This window comes from Vanacampus margaritifer, chromosome 18, assembly GCF_051991255.1.
Source record: "Vanacampus margaritifer isolate UIUO_Vmar chromosome 18, RoL_Vmar_1.0, whole genome shotgun sequence".
In the NCBI taxonomy this organism is placed as follows: domain Eukaryota; kingdom Metazoa; phylum Chordata; class Actinopteri; order Syngnathiformes; family Syngnathidae; genus Vanacampus; species Vanacampus margaritifer.
Window position 1 is genome coordinate 14,114,077 of NC_135449.1, and position 27,096 is coordinate 14,141,172.

General features: G+C 39.8%; 1 protein-coding gene and 1 long non-coding RNA gene across 2 annotated transcripts in view; both read left to right on the forward strand.

Annotated features, from left to right (window-relative positions):
• Positions 1 to 2,938: 2,938 nt before the first annotated feature.
• LOC144038731 (uncharacterized) lies at positions 2,939 to 10,203 on the forward strand. Its single transcript, XR_013289274.1, has 3 exons — positions 2,939 to 3,210; positions 3,295 to 3,453; positions 10,023 to 10,203. It is a non-coding gene; the product is annotated as an uncharacterized LOC144038731 (long non-coding RNA).
• A 13,207-nt stretch (positions 10,204 to 23,410) lies between these two features.
• Positions 23,411 to 27,096, forward strand: part of myocd (myocardin) — a 105,451-nt gene continuing 101,765 nt past the window's right edge. Inside the window, exon 1 of the mRNA XM_077551548.1 lies at positions 23,411 to 23,465. Within this exon, the coding sequence (XP_077407674.1) occupies positions 23,411 to 23,465 (55 nt within the window). The remainder of the gene's footprint in view (positions 23,466 to 27,096) is intronic.

Genomic DNA, 27,096 nt, shown 5'->3' on the forward strand with positions numbered 1-27,096 from the left:
TGTGGCATGAGATTGAAACACAATGCAAACATGTAACAGGATATTATAGTTGTAGGTGTGCCAGCCAAAAACTTTAATGAAACAAGCGTGCTTCCAATTTCTTACCACTTCTAGTATGTTAGCCAGTGATGTAAATCAAAAGGTAGGTTACATCTAGAAACTTTATTGGAAATCACCATGCATCACAAATCAAAAGCAGAACAACCCCAGAAACATGAATATTGCTCCTTAACTGTAATTTTGGTTTATATAGCATGGAGTCTAATGCATTACACAAGCACAAAAAAGAGGGATGAAAATTTGATTATGAGGTAAAAGTCATTACTGGCACAGTCATAAACATGTTTGAAGAAATAAAAATACATTAGAGTAAGGATGGTCACCGTTGTTATAAAAGAGGATAGTAGGGTGACCACATTTCCAAAATTAAAAATGTGGACATAACAATTTTGCTGAAAATCTCATATAAAGGGTGTCCATAAAATCTCTTGACATTTTAAAAATAAATATGTTTCCAACGCAGTTGATGAGCTATCTTAACCAAATTTGTTTTATTTTAATCAGTGTTTATTATTATTTTTTCTTCACATTAAAATGTTGTGTTTCAGATACTGTTGATAGATGGAAGGCTGATGTTGAGGCTATCCTACAGCGAACAGGGCAAGAAATGGAATATCGTCTTGATTTGCTTCGTGCAAATAACATATATAGAGGACCAATAAATGAAATGAAATAAAAATATTTCATAAACACTCGTTAAAATAAAAATAAATCTAGTTAAAATATCTAAACAACTGCCTTTGTACTAAATTGTTTTAATTGTAATGAGAATTTCTGAACAACTTTTCATAACAAATTTATTCATTAGTCATCTGGTGACTAGGGATGTTCAATACCCCCCCCCCCCCCTTTTAGAACGATACCAATATGAGTACTTTTGATATATTTAATTTCCAACAAAAAACAATGACAGACAATTTTAAAGAATGGCCATGTATCCCAATACAGCAACTTTCCTTAAAATGGCATGAAATTAATGGCAATTTGCTATATATTTTTTCCCCAATTTGTTCATAGGAGACATTTAGTAAAGAACACCAATAAAATGTATTTTCACCCAAAAACACAAAAAAATAAAATGAAACAAATAATTCAGTGGCCAGAAAAGGTCATAATCAAACTATGTGGTCCTACTTCTTTTTAAGCAATACAGTAAAGTTCAAAGAATTAAATTCAATACAATAGAGCTTCAAGTAATTGAGGAATATCTGCCATTTAAATGAAATTGTGGCAACACAAGTTTGTCACCAAAGATGGGAAAAGTACTGACATTCTCTACTTGAGTAAAAAATGAAATTTGTAAAAATCAACTTTGGTAACAGTAAAAGTACTCACTCAAATAATTACTCAGGTAAAAGTAAAAAAGTACAGGCTCTGAAATGTACTTGGCAAGTAGAAGTAGAAAAAAGTATTTTTTACAGGATGTTTCCTCATACGTCAATTTGAAAAATATTAGCTAATGGAGCAAAAATGGGTATACATCTTGCCCTGCTCGAGTCCACAGTGTTGCATATCACTCATTCATGTTGCTGGTCCAATCCTCGCTGTCATGAGACCTTCTTTCATATTGTTGACTGGAAATCCGCAGCATTCTTTTTATTAAGTTCAAATTATCCTTTGTTGAGGCGGCGCACATTGCCCTCATATTTACGGGTTCTTCTAATATAGCCAATTGCACGTCATGTGATAGCTTGTCGAGAGTCAATCACAAGCTGGGATGCAGGGGATTGTGTGTAACGCTTTATATGATTAGCGGAGCCAGGTGGCAATGATGGCTGCTTTTTCTTCCTGGACAAGTATTTTAATCGTTTTCATGCATTTAAAAACAAAAGTAACAAACTTGTTTTAAATATGTACCAAATAGGAAATATGGATAATCACGTTAAAATGTAAGGGATAAAAGTAAAAAGTAGTCTAAAAAAATACTTAGGAAATACAAAGTACTGACAAAAACTACTCAAGTACAGTAACAAAGTATTTGTACTTCGTGACTTCCCATCGACTTATGCCTGTCTCCATATGTTCTTCTTTTGCGAATATTGAGAGGGGACTCCCCTGCTGTAGGTGGCAGTATACACCATAGAGATGGGATGCACCAACAATTTTAAAGAAGAAGAAGAAGAAAAACAGGAAGCGACTGCGCCGTGCGATGACGTCGTATAGGTTTGCTTTTGTAATTCTATGATAAACCTCATCGATTATTTGCTGTTTTCCATCTAAAATTGCATTAATATTAGCTTCTTTAATTAATTCCCAAAAGATTTCTGTTTCGTCATCGCTTTGTGACTACAAACGTATGTGTGACGTAATATCCGGTCTTGTCAGCGTTTATTCACAAAACCTGTTTCCATAGCCTAAATTAGAATTTTCCTTTTTTTGATGTGCTTGAAAATCCACCCCCTCTAAGCATAAAAACTTTTTGCAAATCTTGGGCCCTTTTTCAAACTTCTAGCGTTCCCATAAGATTTTATTTGAGTATTTTTTGAAAATTCTAATAAAAATGGGTGGATGGAAACCCCACTAATATTTAATTAAAATGTGGCATCTCTGTCTGATCACTGGCTGGCGAACGTGAAGAACTAACCTAACGTCATTTCAAAATGCTCTACTGCTCAGCTAGAAATGAGAGGTTGGAAAACGTGAATAAAAATATTATACAAAACTGGTTGTTGAGAATTACCACACGGATCCCAATATAAAACTATTTGCGGCGATTGAAGCGCTGATCCTGTGCTGAGTGGAAGCCAGATGCTAATGCTAATTAGCTATACTGTCACATTAATGATCAAGTTTTACAATTACAGGGACATTCAAAGTGAAAGGATCCATAGATGTCCTGAGTGTGCCATTTCCATGTTGTCCAACAGACACTCTCTATTTCCGCAGACGACGAAGGCTCAAAAAGAAGGAAGTCCCTGTGAGATCTGCATAATGCAAATGCATTGAGGTAGGATTCTCTCCAGTGCAAGGTCGGAGGAGGTTGCAGCAGAGCTCACTTGTCTTCTCTGGATAATTACTCTGCTGGAAAGTGGACATAAAACTCAACATCTGTGAGTGGAGTTTTGATGGAGACTACAGTAGTGTGGCAAATTCAAATAAATCAATCCAATTGTTGTTTATGGAAAGCAGCTGGCCAAGAAGCACATGTTGGTAAGTGGAAATATGAGATGGTTGCTGAGTGCTGTGTTTGTCTGTAACAAAACGTCTTCCATTTTTACACACTGGCAAAGCCAGACACTTTCAAGCATCTGATGCCATTTGTTGTGCTTGGTGGCAACATCATCCATCTGGAGGAGCTGAGCACGCAACCCGTGTTTCTGTCTTGGTTGATGCTACAAGGCTGCTCTCATAACAACAAGATAACTAGCCTCCATGGGTTTACTGAAAAATAAGGTTAGTATTTGCTTTCAGTCATGTACAAACCCTCTTATCCGTGTATTTATTTACATGCACTGAATCAATTCATCTGTAATGCAGCCAGCAGTCATGTTCTGGATAAGCTTTCATTTCAAAACATTTGGATTTAATTATCATGGGGATATGATATCCAAACAATCTGGTTTCTTCCATTAATAACATGATTGTGGCATGGCAGCATGAGCTAAAGCTGCAGCCCCTTTCATATATTTTCATAGATTTGGAAATTGTTTACTCACTATTACGGGCATGAGGCAAAACTCCATTTCAAGTAATGACACCGTTTATGTTGAAGTGTTTTAAAAGATCTTACAGAGGAAGTGTTTGGCTCTACAGCTGACCGTATCCCCACTTAAAAGGCAGATATGACGCTGTGACTCGCAACGAGAGCTTCAGGACCGTGCTGTCACACAAGGAAGGGGAAACGGCACAAAGGTTTTGTGTAGCTGATAAGTAAAAACTGAGGAAACCGAATGCTACAGCAGACAGCACTGTGTGCTGCTAAACAGATAAACAGTAGAGTATACTATCCTATTGCACCATGATGCAAACGTTGAGTCTTTTTGAGAAGTTTGTCCCTCCGCCCGATGATGGATTTGGACAACAACTTTGTCTTACTTTCCTGCACCCTGCGTTACATTGTGATCGGCCAGTTATTAAGTCATTGTTTGGATTAGGCCTATTGGTCAATCACGAAACGCAGCACTATTGATTTGTCATATCAAGTCACGTACGTATACATTAAGACCAGTTCCAATGTTTGATAAAAGTCAACAACAACAAAAAACAGCGCTTCTGTCATGCCATTAATTGTGTAGAGACTCGAAGAACATTTTCAGATTGAGGCAAAGTATACTACTAGTACTAACTAACCTTGCCAGCAAGCTGAATTCTCGCAGTATTTGTGAGTTCACAAACTCCAGAGAATACATCTTGTACCGCTCGTTACAATACGTTTGCAGCCGACCTTTTTTAGGTCGGACCAATCAGGCGGGACAAAACCAATACGCACAGACAAACAACCATAACAGTGGCTTCGTGCATTTTTAGCTGGTAAAGATGTTCGTGCCCACCCATTTTTGTGATTTTTAGTGGTATGCAACGGAACTACTACATTTTTGAAAATTATGTAAACAAAATACAATATATTCAGAAGATGAAAACATATATATTTAAAGCAATTAGAATGAATAAGTATATCTGACCAATGGCAAAAAAAAAACTCAGAAGGGAGCTAAAAATCAAGTTAAGACTGATTGCCTTAAGTTTGCAAGTGTTCTCGCTTGTAGCAAGTTGTGACATAAAGAGGTGGAGGTGACTAAACAAAACAATGAAAAAGTTCAACCAAACTATTATCATGGCTCAAGTCTGTGAAGAAAAGCGTGGGTACCAAGAGTGATTTAAGCAGGAAAACAGCGTGAGGATGAGACGTGATCATTGTGCTCCTCCTTATGTCCTTTTGCGCTGTGTATGGCAACGTCACTCCTCGGAGCTTACAAATAGGCTACTGGACATTAAGGGTTTTAGTTCAGTGGTTAAAGCACTTAATTCCCATGCTGTGCTCGTTCGAAGCCCGAGTAGCCAGTGGTAATAATTATCAAACCGTGCATAATGTTACAGAGCTGCCAACTGTTACAGATTTTCCGTATTTTGTTACAAAAACTACTGAACGCAAATTCATTACGCCTGGGCAATTTATATTTACATAGCAACACACAAAACCTGATATCTGATTGGACAAAAAAAATTAACTAACCCACAAACTACTCCATGCTGATGTGAAGACACTGACCATGTTAATGGTTTTTAACGATAATTGCAGAGGAAATGCTTGAAGTCGAAATACAATTTATACAGTGTATCTGCTGCCAGGAGTGCCCAATCCTAAGCAGGAGAACACAAAACCCACAACAGAAGAGCAGTGTGATGCTAGCCAACAAAATGAAAGCTTCAGAGAACAACATTGACTTGTAGGTCCCTCATTTATTCACAGTCAATGATGAGGGCTGTGAGACCCTCATTGACAGTGGATTTAAGGTGACTACAGTACTATTTTTTGAAAGCTAGCCTAACAAACAACTGGCAGGTGTCCCACTAAGATCTCTCACTTGCGTTTTTTGTAGAGATGGAGTTAACTAAGGAGATCTCTGGCATTTCTGCGCACATATCATTTCTAGCTAAGATACCAGCAAATCCCTCAACTATTGCATCTGAGAGCAAGATATCCCTTTTAAAGAAAAATTTTGTAGCGCGGTATTATTGATGATGTTATTTTGTTCTTCTCTGGCTCAGAAAAAGAGCTCATAGATTTCCACGGTCATGTTAACAGTTTGAATGAAAAGTTTAAATCTAATCTGGAGTATGCGTTACTGGCCATACATTTTCTGGATTTACACATCTCTAATGGCAATGAGAAGTTCATGCATACATTGATATTCAGAAAGATTACACACTTAAACGTCATACTACTTTACTTTGATTCCATAAAATGTTAACTTTAAACCTTTCTTTAACACTTGGGATTGAAAGACGGCAACCCATATCAAACACAAGATCAAGAACAATTGAGAATTATTGAAAATGTGACATTCCATGAACATTGATTAAAGAAAAATTTGTCAAAAGTATATTTTTCTCCACATACATTTATAACATGGCTACACTAACTGAAAGACAATTTTCCCCTTGATACTATAATTACTGTATGAACAGTTTAATTAATTGCAACTCATATTGCGTATCAATTGGAACGTACTGGTCAAATCTTTTAATTGCGCCTTACTAAAAAGAGTTTATGAGACTGGGTAGCTGAGAATAGGATGTTATTAGAAACATAAAGATTAAAGATGGTAGGGAACAACCTTGTTGCTGACGGACTAGTAATGACTAGGGATGTAACAATAAAGGCAATATCGTTATATAGCGATATTAAAACTGCCAGAATATCGCCGTCGTCATGTCACAATATTAAATGCAGCACATTTGTTAAAAAAAAGTCAGGTTGATTTCCAATTGTGCTGTTCTCGCACCCTCTGGTGGCTCGTTTTTTAGTGCAGTTTAGTTTTCACAAGGCATGTTTTAGCTCTCCTATGTATAAAATCCATGCTAATGGTCAGATGAAGGGGAACGTAATATGCTTGTGAGTCAATGTGTAGAGGAACTCAATGTGTGCGTGCATTAGCAAGTAAGTGCCTCAATATTAGTTGTTATTAGACATTGTAGGTTGTTTATATGCATTGCTGTTATATACAAAGTACAATATTGTGTTTTTTTTAGTATGAGCTAATTTTTTTTTACAATATTGTGACCTTTTTTTTTTTTTATATCGTCAACCTCCCCACAATTTTGTGATAATTATCGTATCGTGAGCATGATAATATTATATTGTGATGTTTTGATATCGTTACATCTCTAGTAATGACACGGTGTTGCTGCCCACCTCTGCTTCTAGCCAGGAATTACATTAAAATATTTTTTTCAATTTTCATGATTTACTAAATACATATATAATAATAAATACTGTGCATATCATTCATGTGGTAAAAATGGATGTTGTTATTGGTTACTCACTCGTCAGGCCGAGTCTCATCGTATAATTAATAATGAATAATTATAATATAACGACATGGGATCGGAGGTACAAGTTTATATAACAAAATCCAATGCAGCTTTGCTTACTTTTGAGCTTTGGTGTATGTTTAAGACAGTGCAGTCAGTTCATGACTTGAAAGATTTTTTTTCCCAGAACCGCTGGCAAGTCGTGGCCAGAGAGACTCTGTGTTGGGGCTGTTTTTAGGTATTTCTCTTCACTGTTATGTAGAAGAGAAATGCAGCTCATAGACACATTTTCAGAAATAGGCCAATAACAAAATATTTGCTCAAATACCAATGTAAATTAAGTGCATTTAACTTTACATGTTGTTGTTGTTGTGTTCTGTGTTATGTTCGTGATGAATCTTATACGTTTTGTCCAAAGAACCTGGTTGAGCTGAATTTCGGTGGAAACCGGCTTTAATACATGACTGTTCAAGCAACATAATACTGTAGCACATATGTTCCCAGTTTACCGTTCAATGTGCATTCATCGTCAGCTGATGAATTATTACTTGAACACATCCCGCCACATGTGTCCAATTAGAGTCCAAGTTAACTGTACTGGCAAACAAATTCTAAATTATTCGTGATGCTGAAATGCAGCAGACTGGTTTTCCTGTGATGTCTAATTACATGGTAAGACATGAGTAATTGTAATAATAACTTATGTGTTTCTGTTGTGAAGAAATCCTGCCAGATGGAAAACATCTGGTTTGGTACTCTTTTTTTTCTTGTTTTATAACACTCATACATCTACATTTCCTACATTTCTCCTCAACCCTTAGTTTATGTTTGATTGTGAGTCTTCAAGTGAATGATGAGTAAAGGATTAATTATAACATTTATTAGCATTGTTAAAAAGTAACTTTCACATGCGTTTGGGTCATTATCTGTCATCCGTCCTATCACTTTTGTAGCATTTGGCAAAATGTGAGAGAAGTGTCCCTATACACATCACAATTTACCTTGTGACTTCTGTCAGCAGTTACATCATCATTAAACACCAGTGAGCCCTTTTTTTTTTTGCGGCCATACATGTTCATGCTATATGACGGCCTGGCCTCCCTCTTGATTGACACTTTGGGCCCTATTTTCGTAGGCAAGCATGGCTGGGTGGACCAAGGGCGTTTTGTATGAGACACTATCGGCGCACCTGAATATTTGGTGACAGAAAGTAGACTAGACTTTAGACCAGGTGAAACCAGGTCTAAGTTGTGGTGCAGGTGGTGTAACGTGAAGTAAAACTTCACACATAACATTATTTTTTATATAAGTTGACTATGGTTTCATGGTTTCATCAGCCATAAACAAATGAGTTAATGGTTAAAAACGTGAGGATCATAGCGTTTTTCAGCTTATTCCTCACATGGACAGTCTATATCCTATTAAGATTGTTGATTTTGAATTCATAGTTGGCAGGTTAGGTAATGCCTTTCCAAACTATCATGACTTTATTCTACATTCATGCACAAACTGGTTTTAGGGTATCATCGTAAATCTTACTGCAGAATCTGTCAAATACCTCTGTGAGTTTTTGACGAGGCTTAGAGGGATTGAGTTCATGAGATGGAAGCCCTGTCCAGATGCTTTATATTCTTTCAACCTTCATCTAAATGGCCAGTGTTGCTCTTAGTCCAAATACTTTAGACCTGTGCAATATGCTCAGTGCCGGGCTCCACCAGATGGCGCTGTTGAGCAGGCTCATAATTTGTCTTCTTTATAGCTAATAATTCCGATTTTTTTATTTTATCAAGAATAATAATATTCAAAGAAATTTTTATTATGTTTGTTAGGAGAGGGCCGGCCCCATGAGCGTGTGTTGAAGTGGATGAGCCACTCAAACCAGTGTGCATGTCCCAAGCTGCTCTCAATAGACAGCCATGGAGCCACATTAACTGGGCCCATCATCCAATTGAAATACAGGACTGATGTCATGTGACGTCAAGACCCAATCAACACACGCTCAGTTTGAGCGGATGGCAGCATACAGCAGTAAACTAGATTGTTTTTCATCGGGATCAAAAAGACTACGTAATAGCAAACCAACAATATGTATGAAGTAGATTCGTTGATGACGTCATCGCTCAAGAGAGAGGCAGTGCAGCAGAACCGGAGGGTGCAAAACACTGCAGTTGTCTCGTTATTAAGGAAGCTTGTGGCTCAAGTGAAGGTGAGATTTTACAAGAGTGACCACCTTATAGAGTGCTTGTTGACAGCACACTTTTCAGTAATATCAGCAAAAAGTTTCCATGTGCTGGATTTGAAGAAGCAGAGAAAATTTGGCCAATTGGAAATAAAGTTTAAAGTAAATAAACTGAGCTGAATAAACAGCACTGGTGAGTAGCATTTTTATTTTGAACTAGGGCAGCTCGATTATAGAAAAAATTATAATCCTAACTAATTTGGTAATCAAAATTATTCAAACGATTATTATTTTTTTATACAAAACAAGAAAATGTTTAAGCATGTAAAAATATTACGACAAATAAAAACATTTGAAACACTATAATTATGTAAGTTATTTTTGGAGCAAACAAGATTTATTAAATTTGTCATTTGTCAAAGGTGCAAATATATAAATTTAAACAACTCAAAATGAGTATTATTATCTTTTATTTTTGTTTACGATTGTTTACGATTATGCCAATTTTGTAATTGTGGAATGTAATAATTGAAATTGTAATTGGATTTCAAATAATTGCACAGCCCTATTTTGAACCATTCGAAGGGTTTTTTCATAGCCTTAATTTGTAAGACTATGAATATAAACCTAATTCCCAAAATGTTGGGACACTACACAAATTGTGAATAAAAACCGAATGCAATTATGTGGAAGTGCCAAATTTTTATATTTTATTCAGAATAGAACATAGAGAACAGGTCAAAAGTTTAAAGAGAAATGCCTGCGCTTCTTGGTCTGCTTTAGAAATGACTTCTTCTTTGTACTGTAGAGTTTCATCTGGCAACGGCGGCTGGCACGGTGGATTGAGTTCACCCACAATGTTTTCTGGAAGTATTCCTGAGCCCTTTCTGTGATTTCCCTAACAGTAAGCATTCCTGTTTGCGGTGCAGTGCCGTTTAAGGGCCCGAAGATCATGGGCATCCAGTATGATTTTTCGGCCTTGACCCTTACACACAGAGATTGTTCCAGATTCTCTGAATCATTGGATGATGTTATGCACTGTAGATGATGATTACTTCAACCTTTTTGAAATGTTTCGCTGCTAAACACCTTTCTGATATTTCTCCACTATCTTTCTGCGCAACATTGGAGGAATTGGTGATTTTCTACCCATCTTCGCTTCTGAGAGACACTGCCACTCCGAGAACCTCTTTTTATACTCCAATCAAGTTGCCAATGGACCTCATTATTGCTATTTTTTTTATAAGCGCAATTGACTAAGCCTCTTAATGCTACCTGTCCCAACTTTTTTTTTAGATTTGTTGTCACCATGAAATTTACAATCAACATATTTTCCCCTTAAAATGATACATTTTCTCATTTGTTACAGGTTTGTAAAATCACAGTCAAATCCAAATGGCATATTCAGATAAAGGATATTGGACTGCTTTTTGTATAGTGCTTTAACTACACCATAAGGTGCCAAAAGCGTTTTACAATGCCTCACATTCACCCATACCAATGGTCGACTGCTGCCATGCAAAGGTCCACTGGGAGCAAATCGGGGTTCGGTGTTTTTTGTTCAACGACACTTCGATATTGTCCACACTCTACCACTGAGCCATGCCGCCCCATATTAAGTTGTGACGTTATGAAAAGCAACTTGTACGGCGTTTCAAATTTATTAAACAAATCAAACACAATGACAACAGTGTATTTCTGGCATTAGCGTCAAAATATAGTGCTTCAAGTTATGAGGCACAATGCAAAAGTAAAATAAAAAAAGTATTTCTGTCATTACAAAGCAATTCACACAAGAGAAATGCAATTTCAACCAAAAAACAAAGATTTTCTGTGACATTATTTTAAGCAGAGATGGGCTGTTAATGACCTTTCATCATTTGGTTTCTAAATTGGCAACTCTTTGTTTACCCTGCCTGATTAGATTTTCAGTGGCGCGATGCAACCTGTGCTAGAGAATGTAATGATCTCATAAAGCGTGCAGATGTGTCCAGTCCATTAGTGCACTAACTGCATGTTCATAATACGCAGCAAATTCCTATTTACAGGGTTTACAAACAAGTATCTTGAAGTGCTTAAAAATGTTTGATGTAGCGTTTGACCAGTGTAACAATGTATATATGTACAGATTCAGCCAATCGCATACCATTCATATTTATGGCCACACACAAACACGCAAACAGAATATTAGCAGTATTCCGCCCTAAACAGCTTGCATTCCCTACCAATGACTTGCTCCAAGTAAACAATAATGTATCTGCTTGTCTGGCATATCAACAGTGTTGTGGTGCCGTTTGTTTGTAGACATGGTGGCCTGCTTTAAACAGCTACTCACTTTGTGTCAGGGGAACTGTAATTTCGAAATGTGAAGAGGTTTTCTGGCCTCAGTTTGGATTAACACTGCTCTGGTGGCCCAATGGCTGGTGCTAAAGTCTGGCATTAAACCACTACATGGGGTGCCCAGTTTACAACAGTCCCAACATGAAAATGACATGCAACATAAGAGTACGTCATCAAACAACACAAAAAGGCATACCAAGTTACCATCCATTTTCTTCTGCTTATCTGTCCTCGGGTCATGTTGGCAGTAGCCTAAGCAGGGAAGCCCAAATTTCACTCTCCCAATTTTTAAAAATTATTTTTTTGTTATTCATTTTATTGTGTGTTCTATGCTTATATATATGCAAAGTGCTATTATAGAGTTTTGAATTGAACTGTTCAGGGAATTGATGGCAAGAGGGAAGAAGCTCTTGGAATGTCAGCTGGTTTTAGTATGAAGGAAGGGTCTGGAAGAGGTGGTGACCAGGATGTAGAGGGTCCGAGAGAATTTAGCCTGCCCTTGTCTTGGTTCTTACAGTGGGTAGAAGATACCAACAACAACAAAAATCTGCAGTCCTAATTGTCCATTGCAGTCGGATTTTGTCTTTCTTTGAGGTGGAAGACAGGACTGATTTAATGACGACTGTATAGAGCTGTCTCAACAGCTCTTGTGGCAGGCTTTGCTTCCTCAGCAGCCTCAGGAAGTGCATCCTCTGCTGGACCTATTTGCCCACATTGCACAGCTCTGTAGAGGCATACCAAGAAATTTGTCCATGTGTGTAATACAGATTTATGATGGTGACAGTTTGAAAATGAAAATATTGTGATATTGCTTCACAGTCAAATCTGATTTTAGTGACGCATGGAGTTTTCTTAGGAAAGAAATGTTGCAATGCAAAGCTAGAGAGCTTTTCCACTGGATGAAGTCAGCATTTGTTGCAGATGTGTTAATTATCTTATTGTCATATAAGAAAAAAATATATGTGTACATCAGAGGAAGTAGTGATGTCAAGCTTCCAGGAATCATCCCAATATAATAATGAGTATTAACACAAAGCAACTTCACAGTGAAACGTCTGGCTGTTACAGATGTAGCTCTACTAGTTCGCCAGTTGACCTCCATGATGACAGCACACGTGGCTCCAAGGAGATTTGTGGCACAATTGGCGTTTTTACCATTACCCCCCCGCCAGACAGCAAAGTGCAGTTTGAGTCTGTTGACTCTCTATGCTTTCATTTGTGTATATTCATTTTTACATGTAAGTGCTCATCCTTCATCACCGCACGTACTATTACTAGGATTGCAAGGAATGAACCATGTAAAACATCATACTGTCGTGTCGTTTGTTTTGTATAAGGTTGAAATGTCATCAGTTCGATGTAAGCCATGGAAAGAGTTTTCTGGAAAGTGTGTCTGGGAAATGGAAGTTTTATTAATTTCACGTCCGAAAAATATGATTTTAAATGTTTTGCTTTCATATGTAGTACATTTTTGTGCAGTAACCATACAAGTAATATACAGTATCTCACAAAAGTAAGTACGTGCCTCACATTTCTGCAGATATTTAATTATATCTTTTCATGGGACAACATTAAAGAAATGATGCTTTCATACACTGAAAAGTAGTCACTCCTCCGTGAGCCGGCACCTTACCGTGGTGGAGGAGTTTGTGTGTTCCAATGATCCTAGGAGCTATGTTGTCTGGGGCTTTATGCTCCTGGCAGGGTAACGCATGGCAAACAGGTCCTAGGTGAGGGGCCAGATAAAGCATGGCTCAAAGACCCCTTATGGTGAACACAATATATGGACAGACGTTTCCCTTGCCCGGACGCGGGACACCGGGGCCCCCCTCTGGAGCCAGACCCGGAGGTGGGGCTCGTTGTTGAGCGCCTGGTGGCCGGGCCTGCACCCACGGGCTCACCGCCGGTGGGAGGGGCCAAAGCGGTCGGGTGCATAGTGGGCTGGGCGGCAGCCAAGGGCGTCACTTCCGATACCCGGCTACAGAAGCTGGCTCTTGGGACTTGGAATGGTGTGTGAGGCACACGGCCTGGGCTCTGGTACCAATCGTTTCAAGAGGGGTCTTCTACTCTGGGGTTTACCCCGGTGAGAGGGAGGGAGGCTACCCTCTCTTTCACCTTCAGGTGGGGGAACGGGTCCTGGGTGTTGTTTGTGCATATGTCCCAAACAGCAGTTAAGAGTACCCACACTTTTTGGAGTCCTTGGAGGTTGTGCTGGAGAGCGCTCCCCGTGGGGACTCCCTCGTTCTGCTGGGGGACTTCAACGCTTCAGAACCCGAGTGGTGATATTGGACATCTGTGCTCGTCACGGATTGTCCATAACAAACACCATGTTTAAACACAAGGGTGTCCATATGTGCACTTGGCACCAGGACACCCTTGGCTGCAGTTCGATGATCGACTTTGGAGTCGTCTCATCGGATTTGCGGTTGCATGTTTTGGACACTCGGGTGAAGAGAGCAAAGCTGTCAACTAATCACCCCCTGGTGGTGTGTTGGCCCTGATGGCGGGGGAAGATGCCAGTCAGACCTGGTAAACCCAAACGTATTGGGAGGGTTTGCTGCGAACGCCCTATTAGAAAGAGTTTCAACGCCCAACTCCGGCAGAACTCTCTTTTCCCGATATTAAGTCAAGAAGGGCCATGTTCCATTGTTGAGGCGGCCGATCGGAGCTGTGGCTGTAAGGTGGTTGGTGCCTGTCGTGGCGGCAATCTTCAAACCCGGGATGCCGTCAAGCTAAGGAAGGAGTCCTATTAGGTCTTTTTGGCCTGTTGGACTCCGGAGGCTGCTGACAGGTACCGGCTGGTCGAGCGGAATGCAGCTTCAGCGGTCGCTGAGGCAAAACTCGGACATGGGAGGAGTTCAGTGAGGCCATGGAAAAAGACTTCCGGACGGCTTCGAGGAATTCTGGTCAACCATCCGGCCTCTCAGGAGAGGAAAGCAGTGCACCATTAACATTGTGTATAGTGGAGATGGGGTGCTGCTGACCTCGAACTTTGAAAACCTCCTCAATTCCACCGACACGTCTTAATTTGAGGAAGCAGAGTCTGGGGACTCAGAGGTGGGCTCTCCTATCTCTGGGGAACGGAGTCACTGAGGTGGTTGGAAAGCTCCTCGGTGGCAAGGACCCCAGGTGTGGATGATATCCGCCCTTTTTAAGAAGGGGGACCGGGGGTGTGCTCCAACTATAGAGGAATCACACACCTGCGCCTCCATGGTAAGGTCTATTCAGGGGTGCTGGAGAGAAGGGTCCGTCGGGATGTCGAATCTCGGATTGAGGAGGAGCAGTGTGGTTTTTGTCCCGGCCGTGTAACAGTGGACCAGCTCTACACCCTTGGCAGGGTCCTCGAGGGTGCATGGAAGTTTGCCCAACCGGTCTACATGTGTTTTGTGGATTTGGAGAGGCGTTTCACCGTGTCCCTTGGGGAGTCCTGTGAGAGGTGCTTCGGGAGTACGGGGCACCGAGCCCCCTGATACGGGTTGTTCGGTCCCTGTACGACCGATCTCAGAGTTTGGTCCCCATTGCCGGCAGTAAGTCGGATTCATTCCCAGTGAGGGTTGGACTCCACCAAGACTGCCCTTTGTCACCGATTCTGTTCATATCTTTTATGGACAGAATTTCAAGGCGCAGCCGAAGACTTGAGGGGGTCTGGTTTGGTATCCTCAGTATAGCATCTCTGCTTTTTGCAGATGATGTGGTTCTATTCGCTTCATCAAGCCGTGATCTCCAAGTATCACTGGAGCAGCTGAATGTGAAGCGGTTGGGATAAGGATTAGCACCTCCAAATCCGAGAACATGGTCCTCAGTCAGAAAAGGGTAGCATGCTCTCTCCAGGTCGGAGAGGAGATCCTGCGGGGTTCAAGTATCTTGGGGTCTTGTTCACGAGTGAGGGCAGGATGGAGCGGGAGATCGACAGGCGGATTGGTGCCGCGTCTGCAGTGATGCGGGCTCTGTATTGGTCTGTGGCGGTGAAGAAGGAGCTGAGTCAAAAGGCGAAGCTCTCGATTTACCGGTCGATCTACGTTCCTACCATCACCTATGGTCACGAGCTGCGGGTCGTGACTGGAAGAACAAGATCCCGGATGCAAGCAGCCGGAATGAGTTTCCTCCGTAGGGTGTCCGGGCTCTCACTTAGAGATAGGGTGAGAAGCACGATCATCCGGGAGGGACTCAGGGTCGAGCCGCTGCCCCTCCACGTGGAGAGGAGCCAGTTCAGGTGGCTATTGCATCTGGTTTGGATGCCCCCTGGATGCCTCCCTGGAGAGGTGTTCCAGGCATGTCCCACCGGCGGGAGGCCCAGGGGATGACTCAGGACACACTGGAGAGACTATGGCCTGGGAACGCCTTGTGAAGCCGCCGGAGGAGCTGGTTGAAGTGGCTGGGGACAGGGAAGTCTGGGCTTCCCTCCTAAAGCTGCTGCCTCTGCAACCGACCACGGATAAGCGGTAGTAATTGGATGGAGGGATGTTTTGCTTTCATATGTAGTAAATTTTTGTGCAGTCACCATACAAGTAGTGTACAGTATCTCACAAAAGAAAGTACGTCCCTCACATTCAAGCAGAAATTTTATTATATCTTTTCATGGGTCAACATTGAAGAAATGATGCTCTGATACACTGAAAAGTAGTCACTGTACAGTTTAGATGACAGTTTAACACATCCATTTATCGCTAAAAACCTGGCAACAACAGTGAATACAAATCAGTGAAAATATGAGGGGTGTGCTAACTATTGTGAGATTCTGTGTTTATTCCACAATATACACACTATAACAATCAACAGTCATACGCTGAGTGCTGAAAGAAATGGCGTAGGCCGAAGCAAAAGCTTACTTACGCCCGGCCAGTTTTTTCTGTTCTTGTTTTCCCCCCTTATTTTTTTTTGCTTCTTTCTTACAAACAACTTTTTTTTAAACTTAAGGTACTACCTCCCAAATATAATAAAGAAAGAAAAAACAAAAAACAATTACACAAAAAAGAACAGGACATTTAGTATTTAAAGCCTTGGCAAACAAGTACTTTAAAAATTAAAAGTAAATTACATTTTTGTTAATATATATATTTTCATCATTCCGATATTTAACTTCAGTTGTATACCTTTATCCTTTTAACATTCTGGAAGTGTCCTAAGTAATTGGTTAGTGGTGGGATTTTAAAGATATTTCCCAGACCAGTCATCTGAAAATTTGACAATAATTTGAATATGAATTGCTTATTATTATTATTTAATATTGACATGGACAAAAAAATGAATGTACTTTCAATAAATGTATAGCCGTGATAACAACTTAATGATATCGAGCAAACAAAGACAAAGGAGATACTTCCATCTTTCAGGTTGTAGCTGATGCCTAACTTCACCGGCCGAAGGAGCTGCACTCCATTCCCGTTCCACTAATTTGCATTCAATAAAGTATTCTGATATTTACAACAAATTCAGTTTAAAATGGAGCCACAATTTCTGTTTCAATTCAAACATCAGTCATTAGACAGAAAGCTAGGGGGAACTGATTTAATTGCGCTTCCTGTTGGTTGCTGTGAATCATTGAAATTGTAAACGACGCAACCAACAACTACTACATTGACATATGAATGACAAGATTTCCTGAATCAAAATTCAATTAATTCAAATGCCATGCCTTTCTCTAATGATTGACAATCTCTTGCTTCATGCGTCACTTCAAATAAATGATCAGTTTATGTGTTTGTCAAAGTTGTGCACTTCCACCCTCTGACTCATTTGATTTAGTCGATGCTGAACGCTGCTCCAGCCCTCGGTGTGCTGACCTCTCGGATTAAGAGGCTGTTTTGGCAACATATGAGCTCATGGGTAATTGGCTGTGGTGATATTTCCTGTTGAATGCTACCAAGTTCTTTTGTGGTCACCTCCGAGGTTGGCCAGTTGAGGCGCAGCTAAGACTGGTAATTGAGCAGCACTTTTGTCTCACAGGCTGTGAACCATGCTGAGGAATTTATATACAGTATTCTAACCTTTTCCCTTCAATGATTCAGGGAATCAATTGACAGAAGACGTCGCCTTACAGTATAAGGCAGTGGTGTCCCAGCTTCTCCCTCTGAGGTCCACATATAGAAAAATCTAAAGATGCAAGGGCCACTGAAATTATTATACTTTACCTGGTCCAGCACATCAAAAGCCAATTTGCATCTTTGGATATTTAGAAAATCTCTAAAGTATATAAAAATATATTTCAGCAGTAGCAAATGTCATTTTTATTATTTGCTGTGGGTCTCTTAAAAGAAGATGACAGGCCAAAAATGGCCCCCGGGCCATAGTTTGGACACCAGTCTTTGGTTTTTCCCTCAGTTGGAGAGTTTCTGTATTGCATTTGCATGCTTGTGTGTGTTCTCTGCTGGTACACTCACAGTCAAAAATTGTGTTACATTAGGTGAAGACTTCGAAAAATGACAAGTAATATATTATTAATATATTAAAAGGTTTTAACCCATAGGTCATATTTTATTTTGAAATAGCCTACAGGTCAGAACCATCAAAAAGCCCAAAACGAGTCCCAATTAGGGCTAGGTTTAAAAAATAATAATTGAATAATCAATATCGAATTGATTTTCCTTTTCGAGCCTATTATCGATTCACAAAACCTTGAATCAATTATTTTAATATTTTTTTTCCGATACATTTATAACAAAATAGAATTTTAAAGACTGAGGGTTTTTGTATTTTACTGTTTTCTTGACTTACTTGATTTACTGTTCACATTAATTTAAAAGTATTTTCTTACATTTATTAAAGACCTGACTTATTGTACTTTAAGAATTAATTCAGAATCTTTTCAATGTTTATTTACAATTATTGAATTAGAATTATGAAAATATTTTCATCTCATCTTTGTTGATAACACAAAATCATTTAACCTGTTACTTCCTCCGCAAAATTTCATATTTGTGGATTTTTTTTTTATCATGTCCTTGATATAGTTAAGAAGACTTGATATTCTATAATTAATCAATATCGGATTGAAGTGAATTCTTGTTAATCAAAATCAAATCGATTGGGGAAATTAGAATCGATACTCAGCCCTAGTCCCAATACCACCCATGGGTTAATTATACTAAAATTAACAACATAAAAGCAAACACTTAGTCTTAAACTAGAAGACAAAAGTTGTAATTTTCAGGTCGGCTGGGTCGCATATGGGCCTCACATCCATTTTTTCACGCAAGTGATTGGAACACTTGATTTCAGTTGTTTGGAAAGGTGAGAGAAAGTGTGTCAAATAAGGCTCGATTCAACCATTGAGCTGAGTTACAAGAATTCCACATGCTTAAGTAGCAGAATAAGATTGAGAGGCTTGTGATGTTTTGGTACGCTACCTGATGTGCCTGTATTGACAAGGTAGTCGCGAAAGGTCTTGAGTTCACCTGCTTTGAAATTCCTCAGTGTAGCAATCTATCCATTAAGCAGTGTGCATACATAGATCAAAATAACAGGGTTGAAATAGAGAAAAGTCAAAGTGTCCACAAAGGGCACTGGTCTGGATGAATGGAGCTGGATAAGGCCGTGAATTCCTTCACTGACTTACAGCCGTGCTGTTTGTTTCATGAAACAGATGTTGCGCCGAATCCATCAATCAAGGAGAAAAGGATGAGCTGGATTTTAAAAAGAAAAGAAAAAAAATACACAACTCACAGAGAGTAGTGACACATATTCTTTCTTCTATGTTTAAATTATGATATATATATATATATATATATATATATATATATATATATATATATATATATATACTTGTAAGGAGGAGATGGTTGGACAAAAACGGATGATGTTGCTGTTGGCAGTTTGGTCTGATGAAATGGTTGATTTTATAGCTGAGAGAACTAGCATGACATCATTTCAGTAGAAAAGCTCTTATCACGTGGGAAAGGATCATATTTTCAGGACGCATCAAGCCCTAAAGGCTTACATTGTTTCATTCGTGATTTGAAAAGTTCAGAACAAAACATCGGAAAATAAGTTCTTATTTTCTTCTAAGATGAAAATCTATATTCGTTATTAGGGATGTTCAATACCACTTTTTTTTAGACCGATACTGATCTCAAATCTTCAGTACTCACCGATACCGATACCAAGTGTTGATACCATTAGTACTTTTGATACATAACATTTCCACACTCACAAAAAAAGATTGATTTAAAAAAAGGACATTTCCTTTCCTTAAAATTGCTTGACAATGGCAATTATGTTCTTTCAATTTGTTCATAAAAGTCATTTTGCATAGAGAACAATAAAATGAATTTCAAAAAATAGATAATTAAAATGAAACAAATAATCCAGTGGCCAGGGGAAAAAAACTCCCAATCAAAATATGTGGTTGTACAACTTCCTTTTAAGGAACACAGTAGGGCTGCAAGTATAGAGTATTTTAGTATTTGAATACTCAACTGAAAATTATATAGAGTACTGAAGTACTCGGATTAAATATATTTTTGCTTGGATAAAGAGTAATTAAAGTACTTAAAATAAAAAACTGTTCAACAGTTAATTTTTTTCAAATTGTACATTTACAATATACGCCAGGGTTGTGATTGTGCATTTATGAATTTTGAGCAGTTCATCAGTAGGCCTAATAAGGCAAATTAAATAGGGTATTTTTAAGGCATTTTTCTTTTGCGTTACAGGTTTAAAAAAACAAAAACAAAGGAAGAAGAAGAAGCTTGTGATGAATTTGCAGGCACGAAACACAATAGCTACTGGAGTACTGCCCTACAGGCCACATCTTAAATCACGAGCCAGTTGAATTGTAACGTGGCAGCCTTCACATCACGCTAAAATAACATATACACAGGACAACCAGAAAAAAGAATCCCCTGCACACTGACAGAACTTCACTCAATGAGGGAAACTCAAATTTTTGTTGTTTCCCTCAAATAAACTCCTTGAGTGAAGTTCTTCTGTCAATGTGCGGGGGATTCTTTTTTCTGGTTGTCATACACGTGCTCCGAGCTCCCGCTGTCCACCAGCGCCTGACCATTGGAGGCTACATTGGAGGCTATGCATAGACGCTTCTCCATTGATTAACATATCCACATATTCATGTAACGTATAGTTTGCTCCTTTCATGGCGACTTGGGCGCAAATGCAGCAACTTACCCCAGGCCAGCCGTGGCCCGGCCTGGACCAGGTTGAGTGGACGCGGGGCGGATGGGCGGCCAGTGCCAGTCGTCCCACAGCAGCGGGCCGGGTGGGCTCCCGCGAGTCGGCCGCACCCTCGGCCTCGTTCGCTGCAGGCGCTCGCTCTCTCCGGTAATGATCCTTCCGCAGGTTCACCTACGGAAACCTTGTTTGTCATCGCCGCCATTTCCGCATTCCTTGCGCCCCTTCGATTTGTCTTTAATTCCTTTGTTCCCGCTGCTTGAATCAAATAAGTAACATCCACTTCTTCTTCCGTCCCTTGCGTTGGTGATATACTGTAAGTACCTAAATTAAAAGTAGTCCGTGCGTGCGCTACGCTAAAGCCTTAAATAAACGAGTACTCTAGGCAGGAAAAAACCCTTGGATTTTTTTGTACTTGAGGTACCTGTGGCGGTCAATAAATGCAAACTAATCATTTAAGCAGTTAGTTCCTGACCGAAAAACGATACTAGAATCCATAACCATCGCGAGTACCGATACCATGAAATATGTCTGGTATCGGCCCGATACCGATACCTGGTATTGGTACTCGCCCATCCCTATTGGATATTATAGTATTTCATTATTTTGCCTTTATTAATTTTTTTACGTGTCCAGTTCAGCTGTTTGCTTACACAAAGAGTCCACTTGGTCTTGGTCTAGGCCTGCCCCCACGTGGTAAATGCACACTAGCCCTAATCTTAACCCTTAGGCAGATGGAGTGGAATATGTGCACTAGGGAACAACACTTTTCTGCTGAAATCCAGTCATCCCCAAACTGCACTAGCTCCCCGGGATACCCTGAATATGAATATGCATATATATATATATATATATATATATATATATATATATATATATATATATTAGTTAAACAACACCAACCTACAGCGCAATTGTTTCCACCCTATAAAATCTCTCCACCTCTTTAACATGATACGTATCAATCTGCAGGAGCTGCTTTGTTTAATTTTACAGGCCCTCTGTATGCGCTAGTTGCTGACGCTGTGTGTAGTGTCTGCATGAGACTGAGTTTGTACTTGTGACATTTATTACAAAGCTGTCATTGAGTAGCTTATGGTGTATTTTTACTGTCATGCTTCTGGAGTGTGGGCCTATTTCCAAATCGCCTGCAATGTCAAACCAGTGTCACTTAAGCATCCCTCTGGTTTGTGTGCTTTAGGTCATCTTGTTGGCTCCTGGAAGCATGTGTTGCTGATAAAATTAGGAAAACACATAGTATGACATTCCCTGCTGACACACAAACTCCAAAGTCATCTGACACTCCAAATCGTATCTTATAAAGATTTGTAGGCTTTTCACTGATGGGATCTCATGCCAGCATTATTTTATGACCTCGGAAAGGTTAATACCTTTTACTGGCAACAGACTTCCTTTGGACCAAAGGTGAACACAGAGGTCAGTGGTTATAATCCTTCTGCTTGCCATCATTTTGTGCCGTGGTAGATGGAGGGAATGGTTGACCAATCAGTTCAACAATGCTGTTGGACTATGCAGGTATGAATGCTATCATCGGTAGCTAAATTGGGTAAAATGTGTGCTGGGGGGCAGCCGAAGGCAGAAAGCTTGGCGGTTCAATCCCCATCTAAAGATGTCAGCTTTCGAGTGATGGAACTTTTAACATGCAATTACAGACAGAAAAATGTACAACATTCATAGGTGACAGTACAACTTTTCAGTGTGTGCTGGTAAAAAAAAAATCATCTGGTTGCATTAATGTGAGTGCATGTTCCAGAGGTGACAAATCTAATTCTAGATAGTAAAAACCCTGCCACAGTTTGGCTTTAGCCTCAGGTGCTAGCTAGCTAGCTCCCTAGCTGGCTCCCATGGTGCTTGTTTACCTGCTAGAGAGCTAGCTAGCGAGCTAGCACCAGTGGCTAAAGCCAAACTGTGGCATGGTATTTACTTTCTGGACCTGGATTTGCCACCTCTGTTTAATACTCCCTCTACAGTCTCACTGTTTCATCACATTAGCCATTGCAATGAGACAGCGCCGTCTTCTTCTCTATGGGCGCGTTCAGAAATACACTCAGAGTGTGCGCTGCTCCATTCCGACTGTTTGGAAATTTGGACAGTTTTTCAAACATGCCATTCGGTTATTCATAGTGCCAAAAAAAAGGAGTGCCGGAACGTGCCCTGGGCAGATAGAAATACGCTGGTACCTCAGAGTTTGAACATAAATCGTTCCTGCGAAGTGTTCAAAGTCCGAATTGTTCAACCTCCCAAATATTTTTTACCATGAGAAATAATGTAAATGCAATTAATCCGTTCCCAAGCTCCAAAAACAGAAAATTCCTATTTTAATTTATATTTATGTTATTTACATTTACACCCTGTACAGTATTTAAACAATAACAAATACTTTACCTTTTTTGTTGTGGTGTGATGGCATCAGTAGATGATAAATGCTATATGTTAATGCTTGCTTTAGTTCAGTGCTGAGTTTGTGTATTTACATTGGTCTTATTGTTAGACTACTAAGGGGTCCTTGCGTGCGTTGTTTAACATCAGGCACGTTGTTGAACAGCTAAGGGAGGTCCTCGTGCCAGAATTTACAGAAGTGGTCACGGTAGTTACAACGGCGCGATAATCTCCTTCCTAATTTCAATGTTGTTCGTAGCACTGTATGTTTTTCTTTGCTGCCACCGGCGGAGAAAATTGTCGTGGAAAAATCTAAATGCACTCGCGAGTATGGACCACCTCCGGGAGTTGCCAGGCATTGCACTGGACGTCTCTACAGAGAGTGGTGAGGAGTGCTGATAACCATCAGGACTCTGCTGCCCTCCACCTGAGAAATTAGAGAGAACCTGACCAGGGCCAATAGCATCCCCTCTCACCTTATGCACCCAGCAACAGATTGTTTTCCATGCTGACCTTTGGCAGGCGGTTCGCAGTCTCTGCAGAAGGACACGTTTTATGCCCTTGCCATGAGACAAATGAACATTCCTGCATAACAAAAATCCCTCACGTACAGGCCGCAGCATCCACCACTTGTCAACCCACTTTCCACGTGATCCTCACTGGACTACAAATGTATGGTTAGTGCTACAGTGCTGCTAAAATTCTCACTTTATTAGGTCACTTGAGGTCGCTTTATCTCTTTAAACTTATCTTTTATGTTTTAGTTTTGCTTTACTAATTATTTTGATACTGTGAGCAAATCTGAAATTTCAATTAATGTGCATGGACTGTATTTTTATTGGAAGGTTAGGTCTTATGAAACAAGTCTATGTTGTATACTCACATACTGTAATTCTAAATCTATGATGTATAACCTGTCCTCAACAGTCCTAGGCTAGCAATTGTGCTTTTAAAATGACAACTTTACTTGGAAAAAAGTCAGTTATTTTCTTGTAATATTACCAATATTTTCTGAAGGGTAAAATTACACAACAAAATTACAACTTCCGTCTCATAATAACTTGTGTTTTTGTCTACCTAAAAGTTGACATTGTAGTGCAATGAAGACTTTTTGTCCTGTTTCCTGACTCCTTAGATCATTGAACCACTTCTAACCCCCAGACCGTTTGTGTGCACCCTAAAATCCCCCTCAAACTCCCCGGATGCCATTAAAGAAGAAAGCCTTTTCATCTGTGACCCTTCTGTTTTGACTATATTGCTATTTTAAGGACATAGATTGAAAAAGAGGAGGGGATCCTTGTAATAAAATGGATATTTTTAACACAAATTCATTTTATTCGTCTTATGCAATCTCAGGTCATATCATGATTCTGACACGAGTGGATGAAATGCTTGGCCACCCACAGAGGCCTTTCTTTTTGGTAAAGAGGTACATGTGTGTTGTCTTGTTCCTGGATCTCTGAGCTGTCCCTCATGTAAACAACCTCAGTGTGACAGGAGGAGGCATCAAACGTATTACTCTTCCTGACAAATCCATTCAACCACACAAGAATGTAGATAGCATGTGCTCACTTTGCTTTATCACACAAAAACAGTGCAGTTAAAGGGAGGATTATTTAAAAAAAATCTACAGTGGAAAAAGGGTTATGTGGCCAAGTCAAGTCCCTAAAATAGAGTGCAGTCTGAGAATGAATTAAGGAAAGGTAAGCAGTGCTGTTTGGTGTCTTCTTTTTCTTCAGCTGAATATGCTTCATCTACCCCTACAACAACCTGAACCATTTAAGTGGAATCTTCACTTTTCTTCTTCTCTGGTACAAAGACTATTTTATTGTCCTTTCAAAGATACTTCAGCCATGTAAGTTGTAAGGCATTAATGTTTTCTTTTAATAAACGGTCTTTTGCAGTGTGTTTAATGTCAATGTTTTTGTTGAAAAATGCTACGTTAGCATCTGCGTGTGGCTAGCATGCCCTTTTTTGTTTACAGGTCTTATTGGCTCTTCGCTCTCACACTTCTAATGCAATGAGCTTATTCCTTTGTTCACTCACCATGTTTAAGACAAGTCAAGAAGTCGTTTAAAGCTACGATACACGTGTCAGAGCTGAGGATAAGCCTGGCAGTCACGCGGACACGCGCTTACGAGGAGTAATCTCCAGTCTATAGCATGCTAAAGATAAACGAGCATCTGTGTCTTAGTGATGTAAATGAGGGGAATTCGGGGATGGATGTTTTTAAGTGTTCTGTTAGAATATCTGCAGACAGTTGTGCATGGTTCCCATGATAGGGTCGCACCAGTGTGGTGGGCGGCAACTGCCAGCCCCCTTTATTTTATTTTTGACCAGAGACTCATGGGAAAGCTATTTCAAGACCTTTCTCCTGTTGAACTTTTAAAGAATGAAAGTTTGATAACAGGTGCAACAGTACAATGAGTTTCTGAGTCTGAAAGTCTTTTTTTGTTTGTTTTTAATTCAAGTCAGTATGTTTTCACGGTCTGATGAAAATAGTTTTTCTTCCCTCTTTTTTTTTAAGAGCAATAACAATATATAGAACTCTTTGGGAGCAAGACAACGCATGTGACACTGACTGCCCTTCTTTGTTTTTCCCACACATTCTGACATGACTGGAGCGATAGCCACATATCACATTCACTATTTGAAAATGTTCCCCATCTTATAGCTCATTGAATGGCACAGTGGTTGCTCTTGGTGCTGCCAGGTACATTTGGTCTCGCCCAGCGCTGAATATTTAAGTCATTATGCTGACTATTACCAGGCTGACTATTTGACCTTTATTCTCATGTTGTTGATATACTGTACAATTCTACATATGTACTCTTCCATCATTTTTTTTTACTGCTTTTTAGCTTCACAGGAAGGCTGGAGTCCAGTGGCATTGTTAGGCCTATTTTAAAGGGGCCTGAGCCCCCCTAAAATAATGTGGCATTTAAAAAAAACAAACATGAACAGCCCTGGGATCAAACACACGACCACCGGTCCCCACTAGGAGTTGAACACACTAGTCAGTTTGCAGTGTTGGGCGGTGGCGGCGCTGTTCTCAACACCAAAACTTTTCAGTCATGAAGCTACTTTTATCATCCACAGAAGCTACAATTCCTTATGGCCATCCTCAAACAAATTGAAGCCACTTAAAAAGTTCTCATAGTCTCAGGTCACTTAGAGATTCCTGTTTTTACTGTGCAACTCCAGAGCATCCAGGGGACTATGCTAATCAGCAAGTTATGTGAAAACTCAGAGGAAATTTACCCTGAGATGAGGGGAAACTCTGGACTCTCCGTTTCAAAGAGCCAGGTAAGAGAAATTTTGTCTCAGTCACTGTGGTAACAGTTGAGCGAACAGATTTTCAAATTATTAACCAAACTGCGATTTCACTGAAAATCAAACATACAATAAAATCTGACCAGGATGTACTTCTAACAAATTTAATCACTAGTCAATTGTTTGTTGCACTATTTATTTAGCTAATGCATATTGCTGTCTTGGATAAAAGTTCAACAGCACTAAACAATTAAATGCAAAAACTATTATCTAAACCACTGTTTCTCAGCCCCGGTCCTCGAGTACCCCTATCCAGCTTGTTTTTTTCTATACCTCTCTCAGCCAACAGACCTGAGGATCGTTAACAGGCTTCATGCAGAGCTTGCTGATAAGCTAATCTTTTGCACAGTTCAACTACTTCCTAAACTTAACACCACTCCTTTGTTTCCTGTCTTTCATGATTGGACAAATTGATTAATCCAGGTGTGTCTGGTCATTGTCGTCGTGGTTACAGTGGTCAAGCACACCTGAACTAATCAGGTTGTCCACTCATGAAAGACAGGAAATGAAGAAGTCGTATTGAGTTCAGGAAGTAGTGGATTTGTGCAAAGAGCCCATTTAACAGACACGTCTGGTCACCCTAGGTAACAGATTTATAAACCTAACCTGCTTGTTAGCAGGTATTGCACACTAAATCCAGACTTTCAATGACATTTGGCTGTCTTAAAATCCCAGAAAAGTTT